This window comes from Centruroides sculpturatus, unplaced genomic scaffold (genome assembly GCF_000671375.1).
Source record: "Centruroides sculpturatus isolate CEXI.00-Female unplaced genomic scaffold, Cexi_2.0 scaffold387, whole genome shotgun sequence".
In the NCBI taxonomy this organism is placed as follows: domain Eukaryota; kingdom Metazoa; phylum Arthropoda; class Arachnida; order Scorpiones; family Buthidae; genus Centruroides; species Centruroides sculpturatus.
Window position 1 is genome coordinate 347,277 of NW_019384709.1, and position 18,767 is coordinate 366,043.

General features: G+C 29.0%; 1 protein-coding gene across 1 annotated transcript in view; it reads left to right on the plus strand.

Moving 5' to 3' along the window:
* Positions 1-640: 640 nt before the first annotated feature.
* The window catches only part of LOC111627771 (bicaudal D-related protein homolog), a 33,860-nt gene continuing 15,733 nt past the window's right edge, over positions 641-18,767 (plus strand). The window contains exon 1 of the mRNA XM_023371410.1: positions 641-1,149. Coding sequence (XP_023227178.1) covers positions 883-1,149 — 267 coding nt within the window. The 5' untranslated portion in view covers positions 641-882. The remainder of the gene's footprint in view (positions 1,150-18,767) is intronic.

Here is an 18,767-nt window from a genome sequence, read left to right on the forward strand (position 1 = left end):
AATATCACAACCGGAATAAATTTCATTCACCAATTTATGTAAAAATCCATTAAATGTTAATTTAAATCAAGATTCCATAACTTTAAATTCAAATTATCCAATAAGAATCCACCAAATCTTTTCAAAATTTTGAAATTGATTACATTTCGAAATTATCAATTAAGACCAACTATTTCTACCAAAAATTTACATTAAATTAGAAAATTACTTTCAAATTTCATAATTATTTATAACCTTAACACACAAATACAAATAACTGTCGAATCATTTACCTGTAATAAAGAAGGGGAAAAAAAAAATTACAAACCAATTCGAAAATAGCGCTTACACGTGACCACATGTTAACACGGAGACGATGGCGCTGCGCCTTAATCTTCGCTTACGTCACACTCGTTCTCGTCTCATTGGTTCATCACCGAAGAGCTCCGCCTGGAAATTCCGTATTCGAAGACAATTTTAAAAAAATTATAAAACTAGAAATTTAATTTAAAAAACATCAAAAATTATGTAAAAGTATTTAAAAATTTTATTTCATACAATAATATTAAAAAAATTTATAATTTACTTGCCGAAAAGTTTTAGTATTGTGGAAAGGTAATCGAGAGTTTTACCTGTAATCCCTTTCGGCGCTCGTTGGAGCTATCGTGTGTTGGTGTTTACAATAGTCAACGCAGTGATGGAAGCGGCGGACTGACGTGTGTTACGGTGCTGCGACTCTTTCACGTTTTACTCGCAACTTCCGTGCCTTATGCAGTTTCTATTACGATAAGTTATCATATTTGACGGATAATTATGTTTAGGGATTACTCACTTAACGTAAAATAGAAACTTTAAGACCTAAAACGGAACTTTTCAACCCCCCATTGCCGCTGATATGTTAAAATGTGCGCTTGTCGCCTGGAGATGCAGCCAACTTCTACAAACAGAACGAATCTTTACAGTGATCTTGAAGAATATTTAACGGAGATGGAAGAGAGAAGTGGTTTTAACGGTTCTTCTGCCGATAGCGAAGACGTTTACGTTCAATTGGCCCAAAAAGAAAACGATCTCATACTCGCTGCTGAACTTGGTAAAGCGCTTTTAGAAAGAAATGACGATCTCAGTCGGGCCAACGAGAGACTTTCCGAAGAATACTCCCATAAATTAGAGGTAAATTCTTAACTTTATATAGTTAAAATGTTATATTTTACCATAGTAATGATATTTAACTGTTTCAAGTCCCGTAAAACTCAATTATACACCTTAAAAAAATGATATATTTATGTTTACAAAACTTTCCTCGAATAGAAAAGTCAATTTATTTTTTACTGTGATGAATAGAGAAACGGGTTCTATACTTATACCCTTAAATTACACTTTAATTAAGTTAAGATTCCCTCCAAAAAAAGCACATTTTTAAGTTTTAAATCTTCTATTTTGATCTTCAAGAAATATTTCTTCAATTCGAATTAATTTTGGAGGATTTTTTAAATTTTTTTTTAATAGTAGTAACATTTAAAAAAGAGAGAGAGAAATATATATTATTTCTTGACAATTTAGGCTGGAAAACCTCATAGAAAACAATCTAAATAGGTCTATAAAAGTTCTGTTGAGTCGTAAATAATATATTTTAGTTAATAATTTAGTTAAATTACCTTAATAAAATGTTTACCGTGGAAAACGATGAAAGTTTTGTTTATCCCAAACAAGTTTTTTTTTTTTTTTCTTTCTTTTGTAGGGATACTTCCAAATATCTTTACGGTTGTTTGATCGTTAACAAAAATTACCGCTACGTAGAATATTTTTCTTAATGATTTATTCGGTTGATCGTCCCTTCTAATATTATATAATTTGAATATCAGCATGTACTGTACATAAAAAAAAATCCATACATTTTGCATAAATATGGATATTCGATTAAAGAAAAAATCGATAGATCGAGTTTGAAGTAAGAAAAAAAAAATGGATAAAATATACGTAATTTAATTTAAAAAATTCTTCTAAATCATATAACTACAATGCTATAAGAATTAAGAGAGATGTAACTGTAACATCTGTTATTTGACTTTTAATTGTAATTGTACCTCTAGAATTATTACGTGTATGTCCTTTACACAATTACAAATTAACGTAAACGTTATCGAGACGTTTGCGTGTTTCATAACGAAGTTAAAAGTTATGATGACTCTTAAATACAGCGCCTTGTTTAGTAAAGAAGCTACTCTGCGTGACGTAATAATTGACAATCCCTATGGTACCTCTAATGTGAAGTAGGTAGAGGGTAATTTTACCTGGAAGGCTAATATACTTTAAATCGCCTCCCGATAGAATATTTTCTTGTAGTAGAAATTTGAATAGATAAACGTAAGATATGATCTTTACAAAATCCGGATTATTGAAACCTTATAAAAAATAATAATAATTCAAGTGGCAAAGGTCCAAATTATTCAATGACCCTCTTAATCGTTGGCATTTAGTGTTTAACAGTGTTTTTCTATAGTTTCTAACGTCATTTTAAATCGATCTACGTTAAAATATATATAAGTACGGAACCGTTTCGCAGAATATTACTGAGACGACCTTCACAAATTATCGATTGTTGGTCTGTAAAAGTTAATTGTCTCTCTCTCTCCCTTTTTTTTTTTTTTTTGTTACTAAACCGCTAAAATTGGAATTGTTACAAGTTGTGACATTGAAGGATTGTTATCTGATAGTGCGAAAATTAATTTTATTATTATTATTTTCTTCTTATATATTTATATTTTAAAATATTTTATATATTTTTTGAATCTTTACAAAATCCTCCTGTGTAATTTTATATTGTGTTATCGTTGTATGAATAAGATAAAAATTGATAAAGTTACAACATCTGTGATATTATTTTTAGTCTTTTTATGCGTTTAAGTTTACAAACTTTTCTTGAAAAATTAGAAAATAAAATAATTGAATTTTTAAAAAAATATATTAATAATAATTGTGTTAATNCAAATATTAAAAATTATGATTTGTTTCTGTAATAAATGCACAATGACTTTCTCTTTTCCGTGTTTTTTAACGTTAAAACTATAAAATACAAGTGTTTTTATAGTGTTTGAACACATAAATTTTCTAGTTAAGTGTGTAGTTTGTGTATAAAAAATATAACTATTAGGACGAGTGTTTTTTTTTTAAATTTAGTGCTCAAATATGCAAATTTTCTATGTTAAAGATTCATTATTTAAATATGCGATCTTCTAATCTTACATATAAATTTAAATATATAATAAACATTTAATCTGTGTTTCAGTTTAATGTTAAAAGTATAAAAGACTAATACTTTTATGGTGTTTTAACACGTAAATACTCTAGTCCAATGTGTGGCAAGTGTTTAAGAAAAAGAAATAAGTGTTCGAACAAGTAATTTGTATCATTTCTTTTAAGTATTTAAATATGCAAATGTTCTATGTGTTGAAAGATTTACTATTCAAACTCACACAGTTTTCTAGTATTATATATAAATTTAAACACAGATTAAGTGTTTTAATTGTATATTTAAACGCAGATTTTTAGTGTTTTTGAAGTGTAAATAAAAATTTACTGTTTTAACACGTAATTTTGTCATAATATAGCATAGAATATGGTTAGTAATTTAACATTTAAATACAGTCTTTCACTATGACGTGATGTTAGAAAAATCCAGTACTTAAGCACGTAAAGTTTCTATTGTAAAGCATCCAGTAGAGTCGTAATTATAAGTTAAAAATAAACTGTAAAAAATGAGAAACTCTCTTCAATTATATTATTTATCTTATGTTAAGTTCGTTAATAATTTTTCTACATTATTATATTGTTAAAAACTTAAATTATTTTTATTAAGTTAAGTAAATAACTAAATAGTCACGTTAGATATGAACCAAAGTCATACGTATATAAGTATCATGTCATATTAATCAAATGACTTCGAGCAATTTCAGTAATTAATTTGATTAAAAATATAAATTGTACTTGACATTTTAACATGAATAATTTGTGAACTACTTTCTATTGAAGCTGGCGCTTCGCTGATTATAATGAAATTGTTAGATCTTATCGTCTTTCTATGGTTTACTTATGGTAATGGATGAAGAACGTTGCTCTATAGAAGAGAGGTTATTATAAAAGCGGATCAAACAATTCTTTACTACAAAATTAATCAACATATGAAGAAACGTTTTCTCATACGAGCTCTCACCATTGAGTTGTATGACATCACTTCCTGTTTAACGAAACCATGAATTAAACAGGTAACACTAGTAACAACAATCAGATAAGTTTATTAATGAAAAGTATGGCAAACAAGACGAAAAATTGTTCAAATATACTCTAAACAAAAGAAAATTTGCATATAATCTATACGATTAGTTTCGCTTCTATACAAAACATTAAAAAATGCATTACTAATCAGGGTATCCCAATATGATAATGATAAGTTTAGAGTAATCATATCATATCCAAATGTGTCATGTATCAAAGAGTCATCTACCTCAATAGATGCATAATATGGTTGGCAATTCCTATCATATGTTAAATTTCGAAAAATTTACACAAAATATGAATTAATTTGGCTATTGTCTAACAATTAATGATTAGATTAAGCACGAGTTCATTTTGCGATAAGAGGTTGTTAGAGTATGAATTATAGTAGACTAGTACATAACGGTATAAAGTCATAAAATTTTATAAGATACAGATTTTTTGAAGAATACAGTCGACCCCCCTATAACACTGTTGATAATTCCGTTTTATACGAATTCCATGTTGTACGAGTCACTTAGATTTTACACTGTACCGAGCTGTGAACGGCTCACGTATTTGTAAAATCTAAGTGATTCGTACAACATGGAATTCATATAAAACGGAATAATCAACAGTGTTATAGGGGGATCGACTGTACAGTAGAAAAAAATGAATTGTATAAGTCATACAATCGTAAGAACAAACATCCTTATTGTGTGTATGCGTAAGTAATGTTTTGTATTTGTAATTCTCATCGTTTAAGTTACTTTAAATGTTGTAACTAACATTACTTATGCAAATTTGGCAATTTTAGAAATGACGACGACATTCTTTCCTCATTAATAATCACCGTTATGTTTATGTTTCCGCTATATTTTTGAACAAAAGAATCATTTGGCATCGTTAAATTTGGATCAAATCGAATTAGGTATTTTCCAATTGTCGTAATTATCATATTTATCGAATCGAGATGATGACTCAGTTATAAGTGAATCATTTTATTTTATCTGTTTTAAATGATAATCCTCAGTAAATCGTCATTGCAGAGGAGATAATTTTTTTTTTTTTTAATATAAATACAAGTCTAGTTTATTCAACGAGACAAAGCTTTGTAAGTTTATCGTAATGCAACAATATAAGAAAGTCCAATTGTCTGATATTGTTCCATACGCGATGACATGTTTGACACAATTGTGCAGTCAAACACGAAGCCAACTTGGTGCAACGATTAAAAAATAAATAAAAAGAACAGATATTTAGTACAACAATTTTTATACCTCTCCGTAGCCTTTCATTATAAGAGTTATGCGCTGTTTTTTTTAATATTAAAAAAAAGGAACCGTAACTATAAAAATTAAATTAAAGATCACGACTTCCTCGTGAAGACAATACATTGATAGAAGTTAATAAAAATCTTAGAAGCTTGACCATATTAATGATCTTGATCTCTGAACCTTGCAAATTTTTATATCTAAAATCATAACGGTAATGGAAGAGCTTTTGCATTGTAAATTAGATTGCTAATTATAGAAAGTTCGGTTTCTTTCATAATGGAAAATGTATTTTTTTTTTTAAATATCTTTATCGACTTTACCTTATTTTCAATTCAATAAATGAAATTTTTAAGAGTTTTGCCCATCGATCAAATTTTATAGACGACAAGCAGGAAGTGTAATTGTCCACGGATGATTGCCGAAACGTTAAAAAACATCTGTAGATCTTTGTGGTAAATCAGAAGATAATTTAATTCAAAATAAATCCTTTTCTTTATTTTTATCAAAGAATTCTTGATTCGACAATACGTCAGATGGTCTCCTTTTTTGCATCTGCGACACGTGTAGATGGGTAAAGAAGAACATAAATCGATGCGATGTTATCCGAAAAAGAGAGACAGATGGGGACCTCCTGGAGGAATTTGGGAAAGATTCATGCCGAGTTCTCAGCAGTTGATTCTAACGGGTGTTAATTTTCTATAACGATTCGATGACAACGGTCGAATGGGCTTACTTTTCCTGTTGCCTTATGAATGATGTTTGTTCAACGATTTCTCTTGGTTTTAGCACCTGGTGCCTTGTAAAATCTGCAAAGACGTCTGCTAATCAATAAGATCGATCTTAAAGATATATCCTTTATGAATTTAGCTCTTATTTTCCTCTGAAATAAAACTAATTTTATGATCCTCCGGCCATTTTAAAGCTTATAAAAATTTTAATGTTTCTATTAAAGAAAAAGTTTATCTCTGTCTTACAAGAATTGATGGAATTTTCCTCGTTTCTGTCTTTTTTTTTCAGTTTTTTCAACTTTTTCTCCACATGACAACTTAATTTAAACGTAGCTCTAGTTGTTAATTTAAAACAAATTACAGAAAATAGAATAACGTTAACTTATTAATTACTTATAGACACGCAGTTTAAGATCACGCATCGTTTGATTTGTCCTACTTTCGTTATTGATTCATCCATTCTTGTACCATTGAATCATTCAGTTTGGTTTCATTATTATCTCATAATTTTTATTTATTTACAAATTATCCATCGCTGATTATCATAAAAGCCAAAATAACACACGAAAAATATGTTGTATTGCTCAAAATATGAAGATTTTCCATGAGATCTCTTCTCATGCGATGCATGTAGATGGCTAATCTTTCGAAATTCACAACTGGAACAGAAGTTAAATAATTTATAATTCTCAGTTAGAATTATGAATAACTTCCCCATTTTTTTAATTTAAATCGAACTAATCCCAAAAATTATGCTCAAGAATAAGTTAAATTGCTTAAAATCAGAGGAATTTTTTTCCAGATTCATTCGTGTCTAGAACTGTTCGTAAATGGTAAATCTATTGAACTTTTATGACTAAAAAATGGAAAAATAATCCGCAATTCTTTCGAGAATTATAGATAACTTTCTTTTCTTTAATTATATATAAGATAAAATTCAAAAATGACTCCCAAAAATACATTATACTGCTGAAAATATGAAGAACTTACGTTAGATCCCTTCGTATATAAAAGTGTCCATGAATGATAAATTTATTAAAATTTTATGATCAAAAATGGAAAAAATCATCTGCAATTCTTTAAAGAATACGCTTCTTTTTTTCAATTATAGAAAATCCTAAAAATTATTGCTCAAAATAGTGGAACTTCCGTCAGATCTCTTCATATCTAGAACCGTTTGTAATCCATTGAAAATTCATGATTAAAAATAGGAAAAAAAAAAAGATCTATAATTCCTTCCGAGAATAAATTTACATTTTTCAGAATGAAAAGAGTAATCATCAATAATAACCTTTTTTTATTATTATTTTTATTTTTTACTTTCTTCTATATAATCTTTATTCCGAGCACGTTTCTGTTATTTGGCTCTTCTCCAAGATGGCTGCAATAAAAGTGTATGGCTGCACTCGTGTTATTTATATAAAAATAAAGAAAAACTATATAAAACTTTTATTATTGGTCTCTACCGTGCTGTTCATTTTGTACATCTCAACTTACAGCGTTTGCAAGAAACAGATTATTCCTTGGAGTTCACTTCTTATACTTCATCGATCACTTATTTTCCTCCAGGACGTTCTTTAATAAAATAACTCGATGGTGAGTTTTTTGTAAGGCGTGACGTACGAAAGATTATATATATATATATATATATATATATTTTTCCTGCTTTCAAACTTTACAAAATTTGTTTTTTTTCCTCCAAAATAATAAATTTGAAACATTTATAGGTTTAGAAGTCTAGAAAGATATTTCAGGATATTTCTTTGAAGTTTAGTTTTCGAAGAAATGCCAATAAAAAATTGTGTTGAAGATTAGGAATAAAGATTAAAACTTTTTAAGAAAACAAAAATGGTAAATTTTTGTAAGGATTTTAATTAATTTAAGTGTAAAATATTTAGTAATTACGCTCAAAAATATGTTGTTGTTTAATATAAAGAACTTCCGCAGATCACTTCGTCTCTAGAACCTGAGAAATGGTAAATCTATCGAAGTTTTAAGAGTAAAATTGGAAAAATTAGCTGTAATTCCCTCGATAATTGTAGATAACTTTCTTTTTTTTTTTCGTTTACAAATCGTACGAAACCTAAAAATTACGTCCAAAAATACTTTATATTTCTTCGTTTCCAATGAATAGAAACAAAAATTTTGGTATTAGAGGTTCCAGAACTTCGTGCAAATGTTCTTAAATGCTGTAATTTCTAACTTTCTTTAACTTTGAAACAAGAAATATCTTTATTCTCAACCTAAAAATCTTTATAACCTAAGGCTGCTGCATAGAAACAAAGATTGAGTATTTTGGGTCAAACTAGACGAACCGTTAAAAAGTAAACATACGTAGGCTGTGACCTAGAATTTCTGACAGGCATTTTATTTTTAAAAGAAAAAGCACCCCTTATCTTTATTAAATTCCATCAAATGAATAATTTATCAAAGTAAAAAAAAAAAAAATACATATGTATAATACACACACACAGTTTTATGGCTTAAACTTTAAATTAAAATCAAAGAACCGTATGCTATTGTTTGTAAATGATGTCATATATCTTCAACAGGCGCCATTTGCAAAATAGTAATATTCTTTTACTGCACTTTTTAAGTAAGAACTCTCATTGTAATTATTAAAATTAACATAATTTCTCCATCTAGATATTAAAATATTCAAGTTTATCTGATCTCATTTGTATAATTACAATCAGATTTAAATCATTTCATGCATATAATGAGATCCTATAATGGTCATGATGTTTATTAAATTGATTTATGCGCTTTAGATATGGATAAGACTCTACGACAGTTAAGAAAATTTAATGTCGAGGTTAAATTTAATTTATATGACCTCATTTGTTGACTCTTTCTAGTTTTGTACGGTGTAAGAAGGAGGAAAAGATACTTTAGATTCGTATTCTCTACGCGATTCGAATTAATTTATAGATGGTCGTTCATGTTTTTAAATTCTGTGCACTTCTCTTAAATATCAAAAAGTGTTTGTTGACCCGAATGACTTTTTTTTTTTTTTTTCATTGTGAAAAATGTAGTTTAAGCTTTCCTTTAAAAGGTTTTTAATCTTCCAATTTATGCCATCATCTTATTGTAACCAGTCTTTTGAGGATCATCAACTTTCGAAGTGTAGCTTAAGCTTTCTTTTAGCTGTTATTTCTAATTAGCTTTCTTCTGGTTTAAGGATTATAATTGAAGCTTTCTTTAAGTTCTTCCTTCTAGTTTAAGAAATATAATTTAAACTTTTTCTCTAGATTCTTGATTTTTAGTTAAGTACAATTTTATTATAACCAATCTTTGAGAATAGCTACGTACGAAGCAAACTTTAAAGTAGTTTTGAATGTGTTTCGAACTTAAAAATTATCATTTTTTCATATTTATGCAAATTATATTACATTAAAATTACTCGTTATAAATGTATCTTTTAATAAAAGTAAATACTTCATTGAAAAACTTAAAATTTTCCAATTAAAATGGAAATAAATAAATAAATAAATGTATATATATATAATAATTAGATAAATTATAAGGTAATAAAATTTTAATTGATAAAAATATAATAATTTTCGAAAAAAAAGTAATAAAAATGAGAAATTTCGTTAAGAGAAATGCAATTTCTTAATCCATTGTATTAAGAAATATAATTAATCATTTTTAATTTAAAAAAAAAAGTAATTTTAAAGAAAAAAATTAAAGATATTTTAAAGAAAAATCTTAATGAAATAAGAAATTTTATATTGCACTTTCATTGAATAACAATTTTTCGTGTGAAAGATTAGATTTTCTATTCTATTAAAAGAAGTTATTTTCGTTGTAAGTAATACAATTTCACTTTTATATTTAAATTAGTTTTACTGGAAGAAAATTATAATGTTTTTAAATTTAACAAAAAAAAAGAAAAAATTCTACTTTAATGCGTAAAATAAAATTAGAAATTTCATTTTTAAAGAGTTACCAACACTTCACACTAATAACTTTCATAAAATATTAGGCAACGATGTTTTAAGAATATATAACTTAAAATGAAATTTCAGAGGCTTGTAACATTAATTTAAAGTTATATAAACTTGTAAGTTTAGCGTTGAATAAAACTCGTATATTTAAAGGTATCAAGAAGACCGGTTTGCTCTTTACACGGAACACAATTCAAAAGGATAGAGTTACACGCGTATTCGATTTTCGCAGCATTTTTATAAGTGAAAAATTCGTGGGAAATGTCACGAAAATCACGAAAAGAAATCACTTTTGTAACGACATTCGGTTTTAAGTCCGCGTGTTGTATCCTATAGAACAGAGATCGCGTAAAGGTGTGTGTGTGAGTGCAGTGTGGAGCCGGGCCCTGACAGATAAGGCCACCCAAACTACCGGTGTCAATGTATACTGGTAGGTATAGAGAGACTTTTTTCGAGGCCTCCCAGCTGTCTGCCGTTTGCCCGCCAGTCCCGCTATTTCCTCTCTCTTTACCCCCCTTTGTATGGTCCGTTTGTCCACAGCTGTCGGACTTCCTTTACGTGAAGTGAAACTACACCGGGTCACCCTCTGTCACCCTAAAAATCTATTCCTAAATTGCCTGTTTTGTCATTTGGTATCGAGCATTATTAATGCATTAACTTTATATCTTGCACGATATATATATATATATATATACATACTGTATTTAAATTATTATCATTCGTATAGTTTTAAATTGTGTCGAGAGTTCCTCCTGAAGTCATTCCTCTTGCAAACCACTCGTAATTTATTAATTTTTCTTCGGGTGTTAAGATAAGAAAGTGGATGGCACTGTACGAGATGAGGAAGTTTTTTGTTCTTCGTGTTTGATTGATGATAAAAAGAACGGGAAAAAAATCTTTTTGGGATTTTCAAGGTAGGGGCCGAGTAAGGTTCACTGAGGTGTAGAACAGGAAAGTAAAATTTGAATATGTGAAGATTCATTGTTGTTGCAATATGTTTTAAAATGTTAAAAAAAAAAAGGATGACTTCTAAATTACAAATAAGAAATCGTGCTGTTACGTAGGTTGTGGTATATGTTAACATCTGATCACGTATGTAGAAAGTTTAGTCATTTTGACTATATTTTAGGGACGTTTCCTTATAGAGTTGATCAAAAACTTCGATTTTATGTAAATTTTGTAAAGAATGACATGTAATTAACATTAAATTTCTATAATAATCCTTTTTATGCTCTTCTTCTTCACTGAAATTTTCACACAGTTGAGTGTATAATTCCTTTGTTAAAATACCCCTAAATCGCTCGAACAGTTAATTTTTCTTGAATTTTATAAAAATAACAAATAAATAAAACGAAAAAAAATATATTATTAATAAATTCTTCGTTTAATATTTTAGCAATAACAGTAAGAAGAAGCATGCAATAGCAAAAAGCTATAAAAATAACTGAAATTTTCGACAGCTTCGTACATGACGTCAACTAGTTGTTGTCCTCGAAACGTCAAAAAACTATTATTTTTCCTTCTTTAGACCTATTTGCTTTTCAATTAAGGTTCGTAATAGATGAGTCACACTCATAAAAATTGCATACAAAAATGACGAAATACTCCAGCAACACGAATTAGCATACTTTAAACAATTCGCTACATTAAACTAATGCAAAGAGTGAATTCAAATTACAAACACTCACTACATAAAAGATAGATTGAACTTAAGGTTAATCCACTTAATTTACATAGATCAATATATGAAAGTTCAGGAAACTGGTCTGGTCACTCGATACTGGCGATCAACGTTGAAATCATTAAAAAAAAAAGAAAATTAAACGAATTTATTTTTTGTTTTAACGCGAAGTAACGGTGTGTGAAGTTAAAAGTAAAAGAATTCATCTTCGTCATAACCAATGATTGGTAAAATTCGTTATTTTTGTAAGCATTCCTTTGTATAATGTTAGCTTTAAATGATCTCGTCAGCGTAGAATCCACTTTATCACAGTTGGTCGAACAGAATAAGGTAGAAGGACGAACTTGCAGTCATTAACCTCCCATATCCATGTTGCATTGAGCTTATGTTATCATGCATCGTTACGTGTTATATCACTCATATGCCTTAGACCACAAATAATATCTCACCGTTGATATTATTTGTGGTTTAAGTTTCATCTTCCATAATATATCTATATGTTTTTCCAGTTTTCAATGAGAAAACTTGGTAAAAAATATAAACTGTTCATAATTCCGTTTTATACGAATTCCATGTTGTACGAGTCACTTAGATTTTACACTGTACCGAGCTGTGAACGGCTCACGTATTTGTAAAATCTAAGTGATTCGTACAACATGGAATTCATATAAAACGGAATAATCAACAGTGTTATAGGGGGATCGTTTTAAATATTTGATTTCATTAAAATCGGATTAAACTACTTCGATGGTTGGAGAATATTTTATCCTTCTCATTATTCCTGAGTAAGCTTAAAAATTATTTTTAAATTAGCAATAAAAAAATTAATTACTTTGAATTTTATAAGTTAAGTGAATATAAATTACTTTGAAAGATTAAAAGAGACCAAATTAATTGAAATTTTTTTAAAAATGTAAATACTATATACCGTATTCAGCTTTATATTTAAGATATAAAGAATGAAAAAATTCTCATCGTAGATTGGTCGGAGATTACTGGTATATTAACTACGATTGGTCAAAAATAATCTCCTGCTAATGACTAATGATTGAAGCGTTAAGCATAACTCCGCCTTCTCCAATTACGTGTTAATTATTCTAACCAATCATCGTTAAAACATTGAAATTTTAAATGAAATATCTTAGTGATGATTGGTTAGAATAATAAAACGTGTATTCCCATACCCAATTATCGTTCAATTAAAAGTTTAAATTTAAAAATATTTTATACACGTTATCTTTAATATAACGAAGAGGACGATTATGTTTTTAAAACCTTATTTTATGTAAAAATTTATTTCAGCAACTTATTTTGAAGTTTTTTACGTATTATTATTATTTTTTTTTTATTAATCATACGTTCAATTTCCTGTATTTTCTTGGAAATATCGAATTAAAAAAGTATTCTGAATAAGCTATTCACTAAGAAACAAATCCATTTATATTCTTAACATAACATTTTGAAAACTTAATCCACTTATGTGGCAATAAAATAGATTCCATTCAAATTCGTTACATAAAAAAAAAATAAATTCTCATCCGCTAAAGGGGATGTACTTTATAGAAGATTAAGTATGAATTATTTAGGATCCATCCATAATGTAATAGGCTGTCTGGATGACATTACCCACTGAACTGTATCCGTAATCTGGATATCTGGACATCTTGGGTGTGGTTTCTCATACTGTTGAGCCGCATTACTGTTGACCTACATTCCAGTTGACAGATAACATTTCCTTTTTTAATGAATAAAAAAAAGGGACCAGATTTAGAGGTGTCATGGAATCAAACTAAGAAAAATAGATGATAATCTGTTTAATAATGGGATAATTACAGTTAATTAAAACCTCGATTGGGTTAATGAATACCTTTAATGATCTGTAGATATAGAACTATTTTATCTGTTACTGTTTTAAGCTTGCTGAGAATATTCTCTTGAATATAGATAGATCTTGGCCATTATTCTATCCGTTCCAGTCAATGATCAAAATATTTTTCTTCTTTCTATTGCGACAATCTTTATTAAATTTTGTAATCTACATTATGTATGATTTTCTATATCAATTGTTTTCATAACTGCTTTCAATTGTCTCTCCCTTACTTCATCCAAATAGTATTATAATGAAATGAGTACATAAGTTCGATCTGATTTAAGAGATTTTTTCCATTGAATAATATTAATATTTAGGTTTAATTTGTGGTAAATCCAGGTGAAGTATGTACTGTACTTAATATCTGAATTAATAATCTGTTAGAAGCTATAAACATCAACCTTTCTATAGTTAAATATGGAGCATCTCTCCCTCAGGGGCACGTCTTCTTGGATTATCTTACATTCAAATTTAATGTAGAATTACATCATATTAAGATATGATGTAAGCAGAGGTGGGTTTATTTATATATACAACACAACTAAACGGCATAGGACCTCATTCTAAGAGACAAAACTTAGGACATGTTTTAAATTTACTATTAGTGAAGAGAAGGGCCTGTTATATACAGTATATAGCTTAGGCCTTTGGGTCACAACAAGTCTAAATCCGGCCTTGAAAGTACGGATGCGGAGTAAGATGCCCTCCAGGCACATCTTGGATCTATTCATTTGGGTTAGAATGTGCACACTTTTACGTCAATTTGACGTCATCTGTTCAATTTTACAATAAAAATTTTGTTAAAATAATGTCAAATTTATGTAAAAATGTTTATTATTTCAGTAAAACGAACAGACTCTTCTTGTTTCTTAATTCTGCCTGTCCCTGAAGAGTATCTTTCTTACTCGTGTTTATTCCTACAACTTATTAAATACCAAAAATATATTTTCTTTAGAAATTTATCTAATAACTTCAAAGGAATTTTATTATTTTCCAACTAAAAATAGTAAATTATCTACTTTTTTACCGTCCTCGTCTCTGGATTATTGTCGTAATTACTATAATTATAAGTTAATAATTACGATTTTATATATAACTACATCGTGAGATGGCCGAATGGCCGAGAATATTTACAAGAACTACGTCACAAAACAATGCTCTACTGCGAAAAGGAAATAGCAGGAGAGATGCTATCTTCGTAATTATCGAATATCCTTTCAGATAACTATCATTATAATTAAGTAAAAAAAAGTCTCAGCTTTGAAAAATCATGGAAGGGAAACCCTTTATCTCCCATGTCTCATGATTTACTAAATAAATTAATGCTCAAATTTAACCTTCCCAGCCATAAAATTTAGTTTCATCAATAGCTTCTGACCTTTGATCGATTCCTGCGCCGTCGCGCCGCGTTGCGTCGTATCGCACGCAAATCAGAAAAAAATTCGATATTGTTAATAATCTTTAGTTCTGTCTAAAAACAAAGTCTAAAAATTTGTAAACTTCGGTAACTTTTACTGCAATTCTAATGGACTTTAGAGTACTGCTACAGCCATCTCGTAAACGACGCGAAATGACGGCGCAAGAGCGACGCGCACGCCTTAGAAGTACGGTACACTAAATCACGTCATATACAAAATATCTAGTTTTAAATATTATCCTTCTATGTCATCTTTTGTTTTATTAAAAACAAAAGTGTTCAAATTTACAATTTTCTAATAATAATTAAGTATTATATAATCTGGTATGAAGCGACGCGACGGCGCGAGCGTTGACGCCATACTGAAGACAACACTACAAAACTCTTCTAAAACAATACTTCAACTAAATTATCACGCGCAAACCTATAAAAATCGAACTTATACGCTTTATAACCACAATTTTCACGTCTAGACGTTATATTTTATCTATAACTACATTATTTTTTTTCTACTGACATAGCCTATATACGCTTCATCAACAATGACGTCAATCACTATCGACCATATACATTTCTAAATAAAATTAACCTTTACACACAGGAAAAATCGATGAAGTATCGTGTTATCTACTCGAATTTCGTATTTAAACACGCAAAAATATTATTGGACCACTTGTACTTTCGTTACAGAAGCACATACACTAGACTTTGTATGTGTTTTCCTAAAGAATGAATGCACACGAATGCAACCATCTGTTAACTGACGATCTTAAAGCATTATACATTTGAAGTTCGTTGCCTTTGAATTCTGTAGATAAGTGCTTCGTGGTTGTTTCGTATAATAATATATAATCATTGTGAACTAGTTTAGTACGCTGTAATTCTAGTAGATGACGTTGGCCAATAACGTCATATTGTCTCTTTTATTTTAGGATGAATCGAATTTCTTAGAAATTATATTATTGATGAAATTATTAAGTTGTCAATTGATATTTTTTTCTAGATATCGAATAGTTGTAATAAGCATCGATTGTCTAATATCAACAATACGTGAGAAACTACCTTCGCGTCGCGTCGCGTAAAGAAGCGACGCGCGATGTAAAACTAAGACTTGAAAGTCAAATTTTGTTAGTGAGTAATATCGCCATTCATAAACAAATCAATAATATTATTAAAAAACTTTTTGACGAATTCTTCTTTAAATTTTGTGCGTAAAACCACAAAACTTTTACGTGTCTTAAAATAACAGTTCGTATTGTTTTGCTGTGGCTCTTAATATCGTCGCGCATCATCAAAAATTTTCTTCTTTAATATTTACGATAATAATAATCACACGTTTCTTAATTTTATTAAAATTGTATATGTCTTAAAGAACACATTATTAACGATTCTTTAATATTGAATTTAAAAAAATTTTTTTTTTAAATCGCAGCGCGACGCGACGAAACTCGACGCGCGCGAAGACGGAAACCAGAAAATCCAGCTTAAAAATAGAAACAAAATCCTATACCATTTGATGAATGTATTCATTGATTTTATAATCATTGTGGACCGTGAACTAAATTTCTCTACTTAGAATATTTACAAATGTGTTACTTTCTTTAAATGATTTCTTCCTTTCGTATGAAAACTTAATGGATCATACGGTGTAATTTTTTCTTATAAAATTCAAAATTTCGTCCCGAAAGGGAAGGGAATTTCCAAAATAATAATAATAACAGCGAGAAACAAGCGTGAAATAATTAATCTTTAATTTACTGTGTAAGCATATAAGAATGACTTAAGTCTTGCCCCATTTTAAGTAGGTCACATGCTTACTTTATGAATCGACCTACTTCATCCTTGGCACACTCCAACTTTAATTTTTGCGCATAATTACTCGTTCGATATCACTTATAATTTCTTAAAAATCTATTCGTGTTCAACGTCTATTTTAACTATTTTCTAATATATTATAGTCTATAAAAGTCGCATCGCATCACATCGCGTGATGACGTCAAAACGACGCTTCACAGTCGCGTAACTTTACGCGACTTCCATGCGGTCACATGACATCAATCAGAGCAAAACGGTTAAGCTTAGCGCCTTGCTAGAAATTACGTCAAAGTTTATATATAGAAAGCATTAATTTGTATTAAGTGACCATTTGGTAGATCAATATTTAATCTTTTCTTTTTTTTTTTTTCTGGGCCTTATAAACGTAGGAAAATGTTCCATAAATCATTTTTCCTGACATTACAATAGGATGTATATATTTAGCGTTATAAAATAGGCAAATAAGTAAAAATATATTTAATGGAAATTGCTTGATGGAATCAGTTTTTTGTCACTGTAGCGTGCAGTGTACCTGTTAGTCCCAATGGTCAGAGAATGTAAGAGTGATGATAGTCTTCAACTTCGGTGCATTGACCTTACTTCGTTATTTTAACATAATAAAACGGACGGATTTTTGTCTGGTGAATTATGCTTTGTACCTAAATATTTACTTATATATGCTTGAGTTATTATGTATTTTATTAAATAAAAATTGAATATTCTTCATCCTTTTACATCGTCACGGGTTGGCGACAATAGAGAATACGCCTACGTTTAAAAAATTAAGGGGTTACAATGCTATCACCTGCATAACGTAAAGGAAACAGCTGAAAAATTGACAAACCCCGACTTTACTCACCTGTCCTAGACGACATTCGGATTTTTCGGGTACAATAGCGTTACTAAAAGTCAGTCAGGAAGTGTAATATTGCTGTAACACGCTGCGTGATAAACGGTTCGTTAATGGTTGTGTATGCTTTTATTCAGGATTCGTGAGGGAAATTTTGAGGAAATTTTATAATTTTTAGTTAATGTAGTAAAAGAAAATGAGTTATAGTATTAAGGTATAGTTATACAAATCTGTACAATAGAAATTTCTGATGTTAAAGTAAGGATGAAGAATGGAGATGTTTTGAAGAACATATCAAAAAAGAAAAAAAAAATAAGCAATAATTTGAATAATAACTAGATCCATTTCGAAAATTAACATTTACTTTTACATTCATTTTCATAATTTTCACAGTGTGATAGATTATAATCCCTATAAAATCAACAATTAACCATAGGGGTCGCGTAATTTTTATATAATTTCTCGTGTTCGCCGTTTGATATCTCTCTATGATACACAAAATAGCATTTAATCAGTGAATTATATAATAATTAATAACGTATATTATTTATTATACAATTATTATTAACAATTTATTAAAAAGTTAATATTTAATATTGAATTTGCAGATTACGATTCAGTTTTAATGATTGTACTTTACATCTTGTAAACAATAGCCCACCACGCTGATTATCCAGAGGGCTCGACCTATATAGAACCACACCCAAATGGACGAGTTTGGGGTTAGCTATCTGCGAGTTTCATTCAATTTTCAGTATATATCTAACAATAATAGTTACCATACGACTCCACCTTGTCTGTGTGAATACCTGCGATTATTTAAATTGGATTTCGTGCTAAATTTAGAACGTGATGCTAAATCTACATCACGACTAGTTGAATGCATTTTTTTTTAAATTTAATAAACAATTGAAAATAGATCAGATTCGTTGATAAAACAGGTTACTTT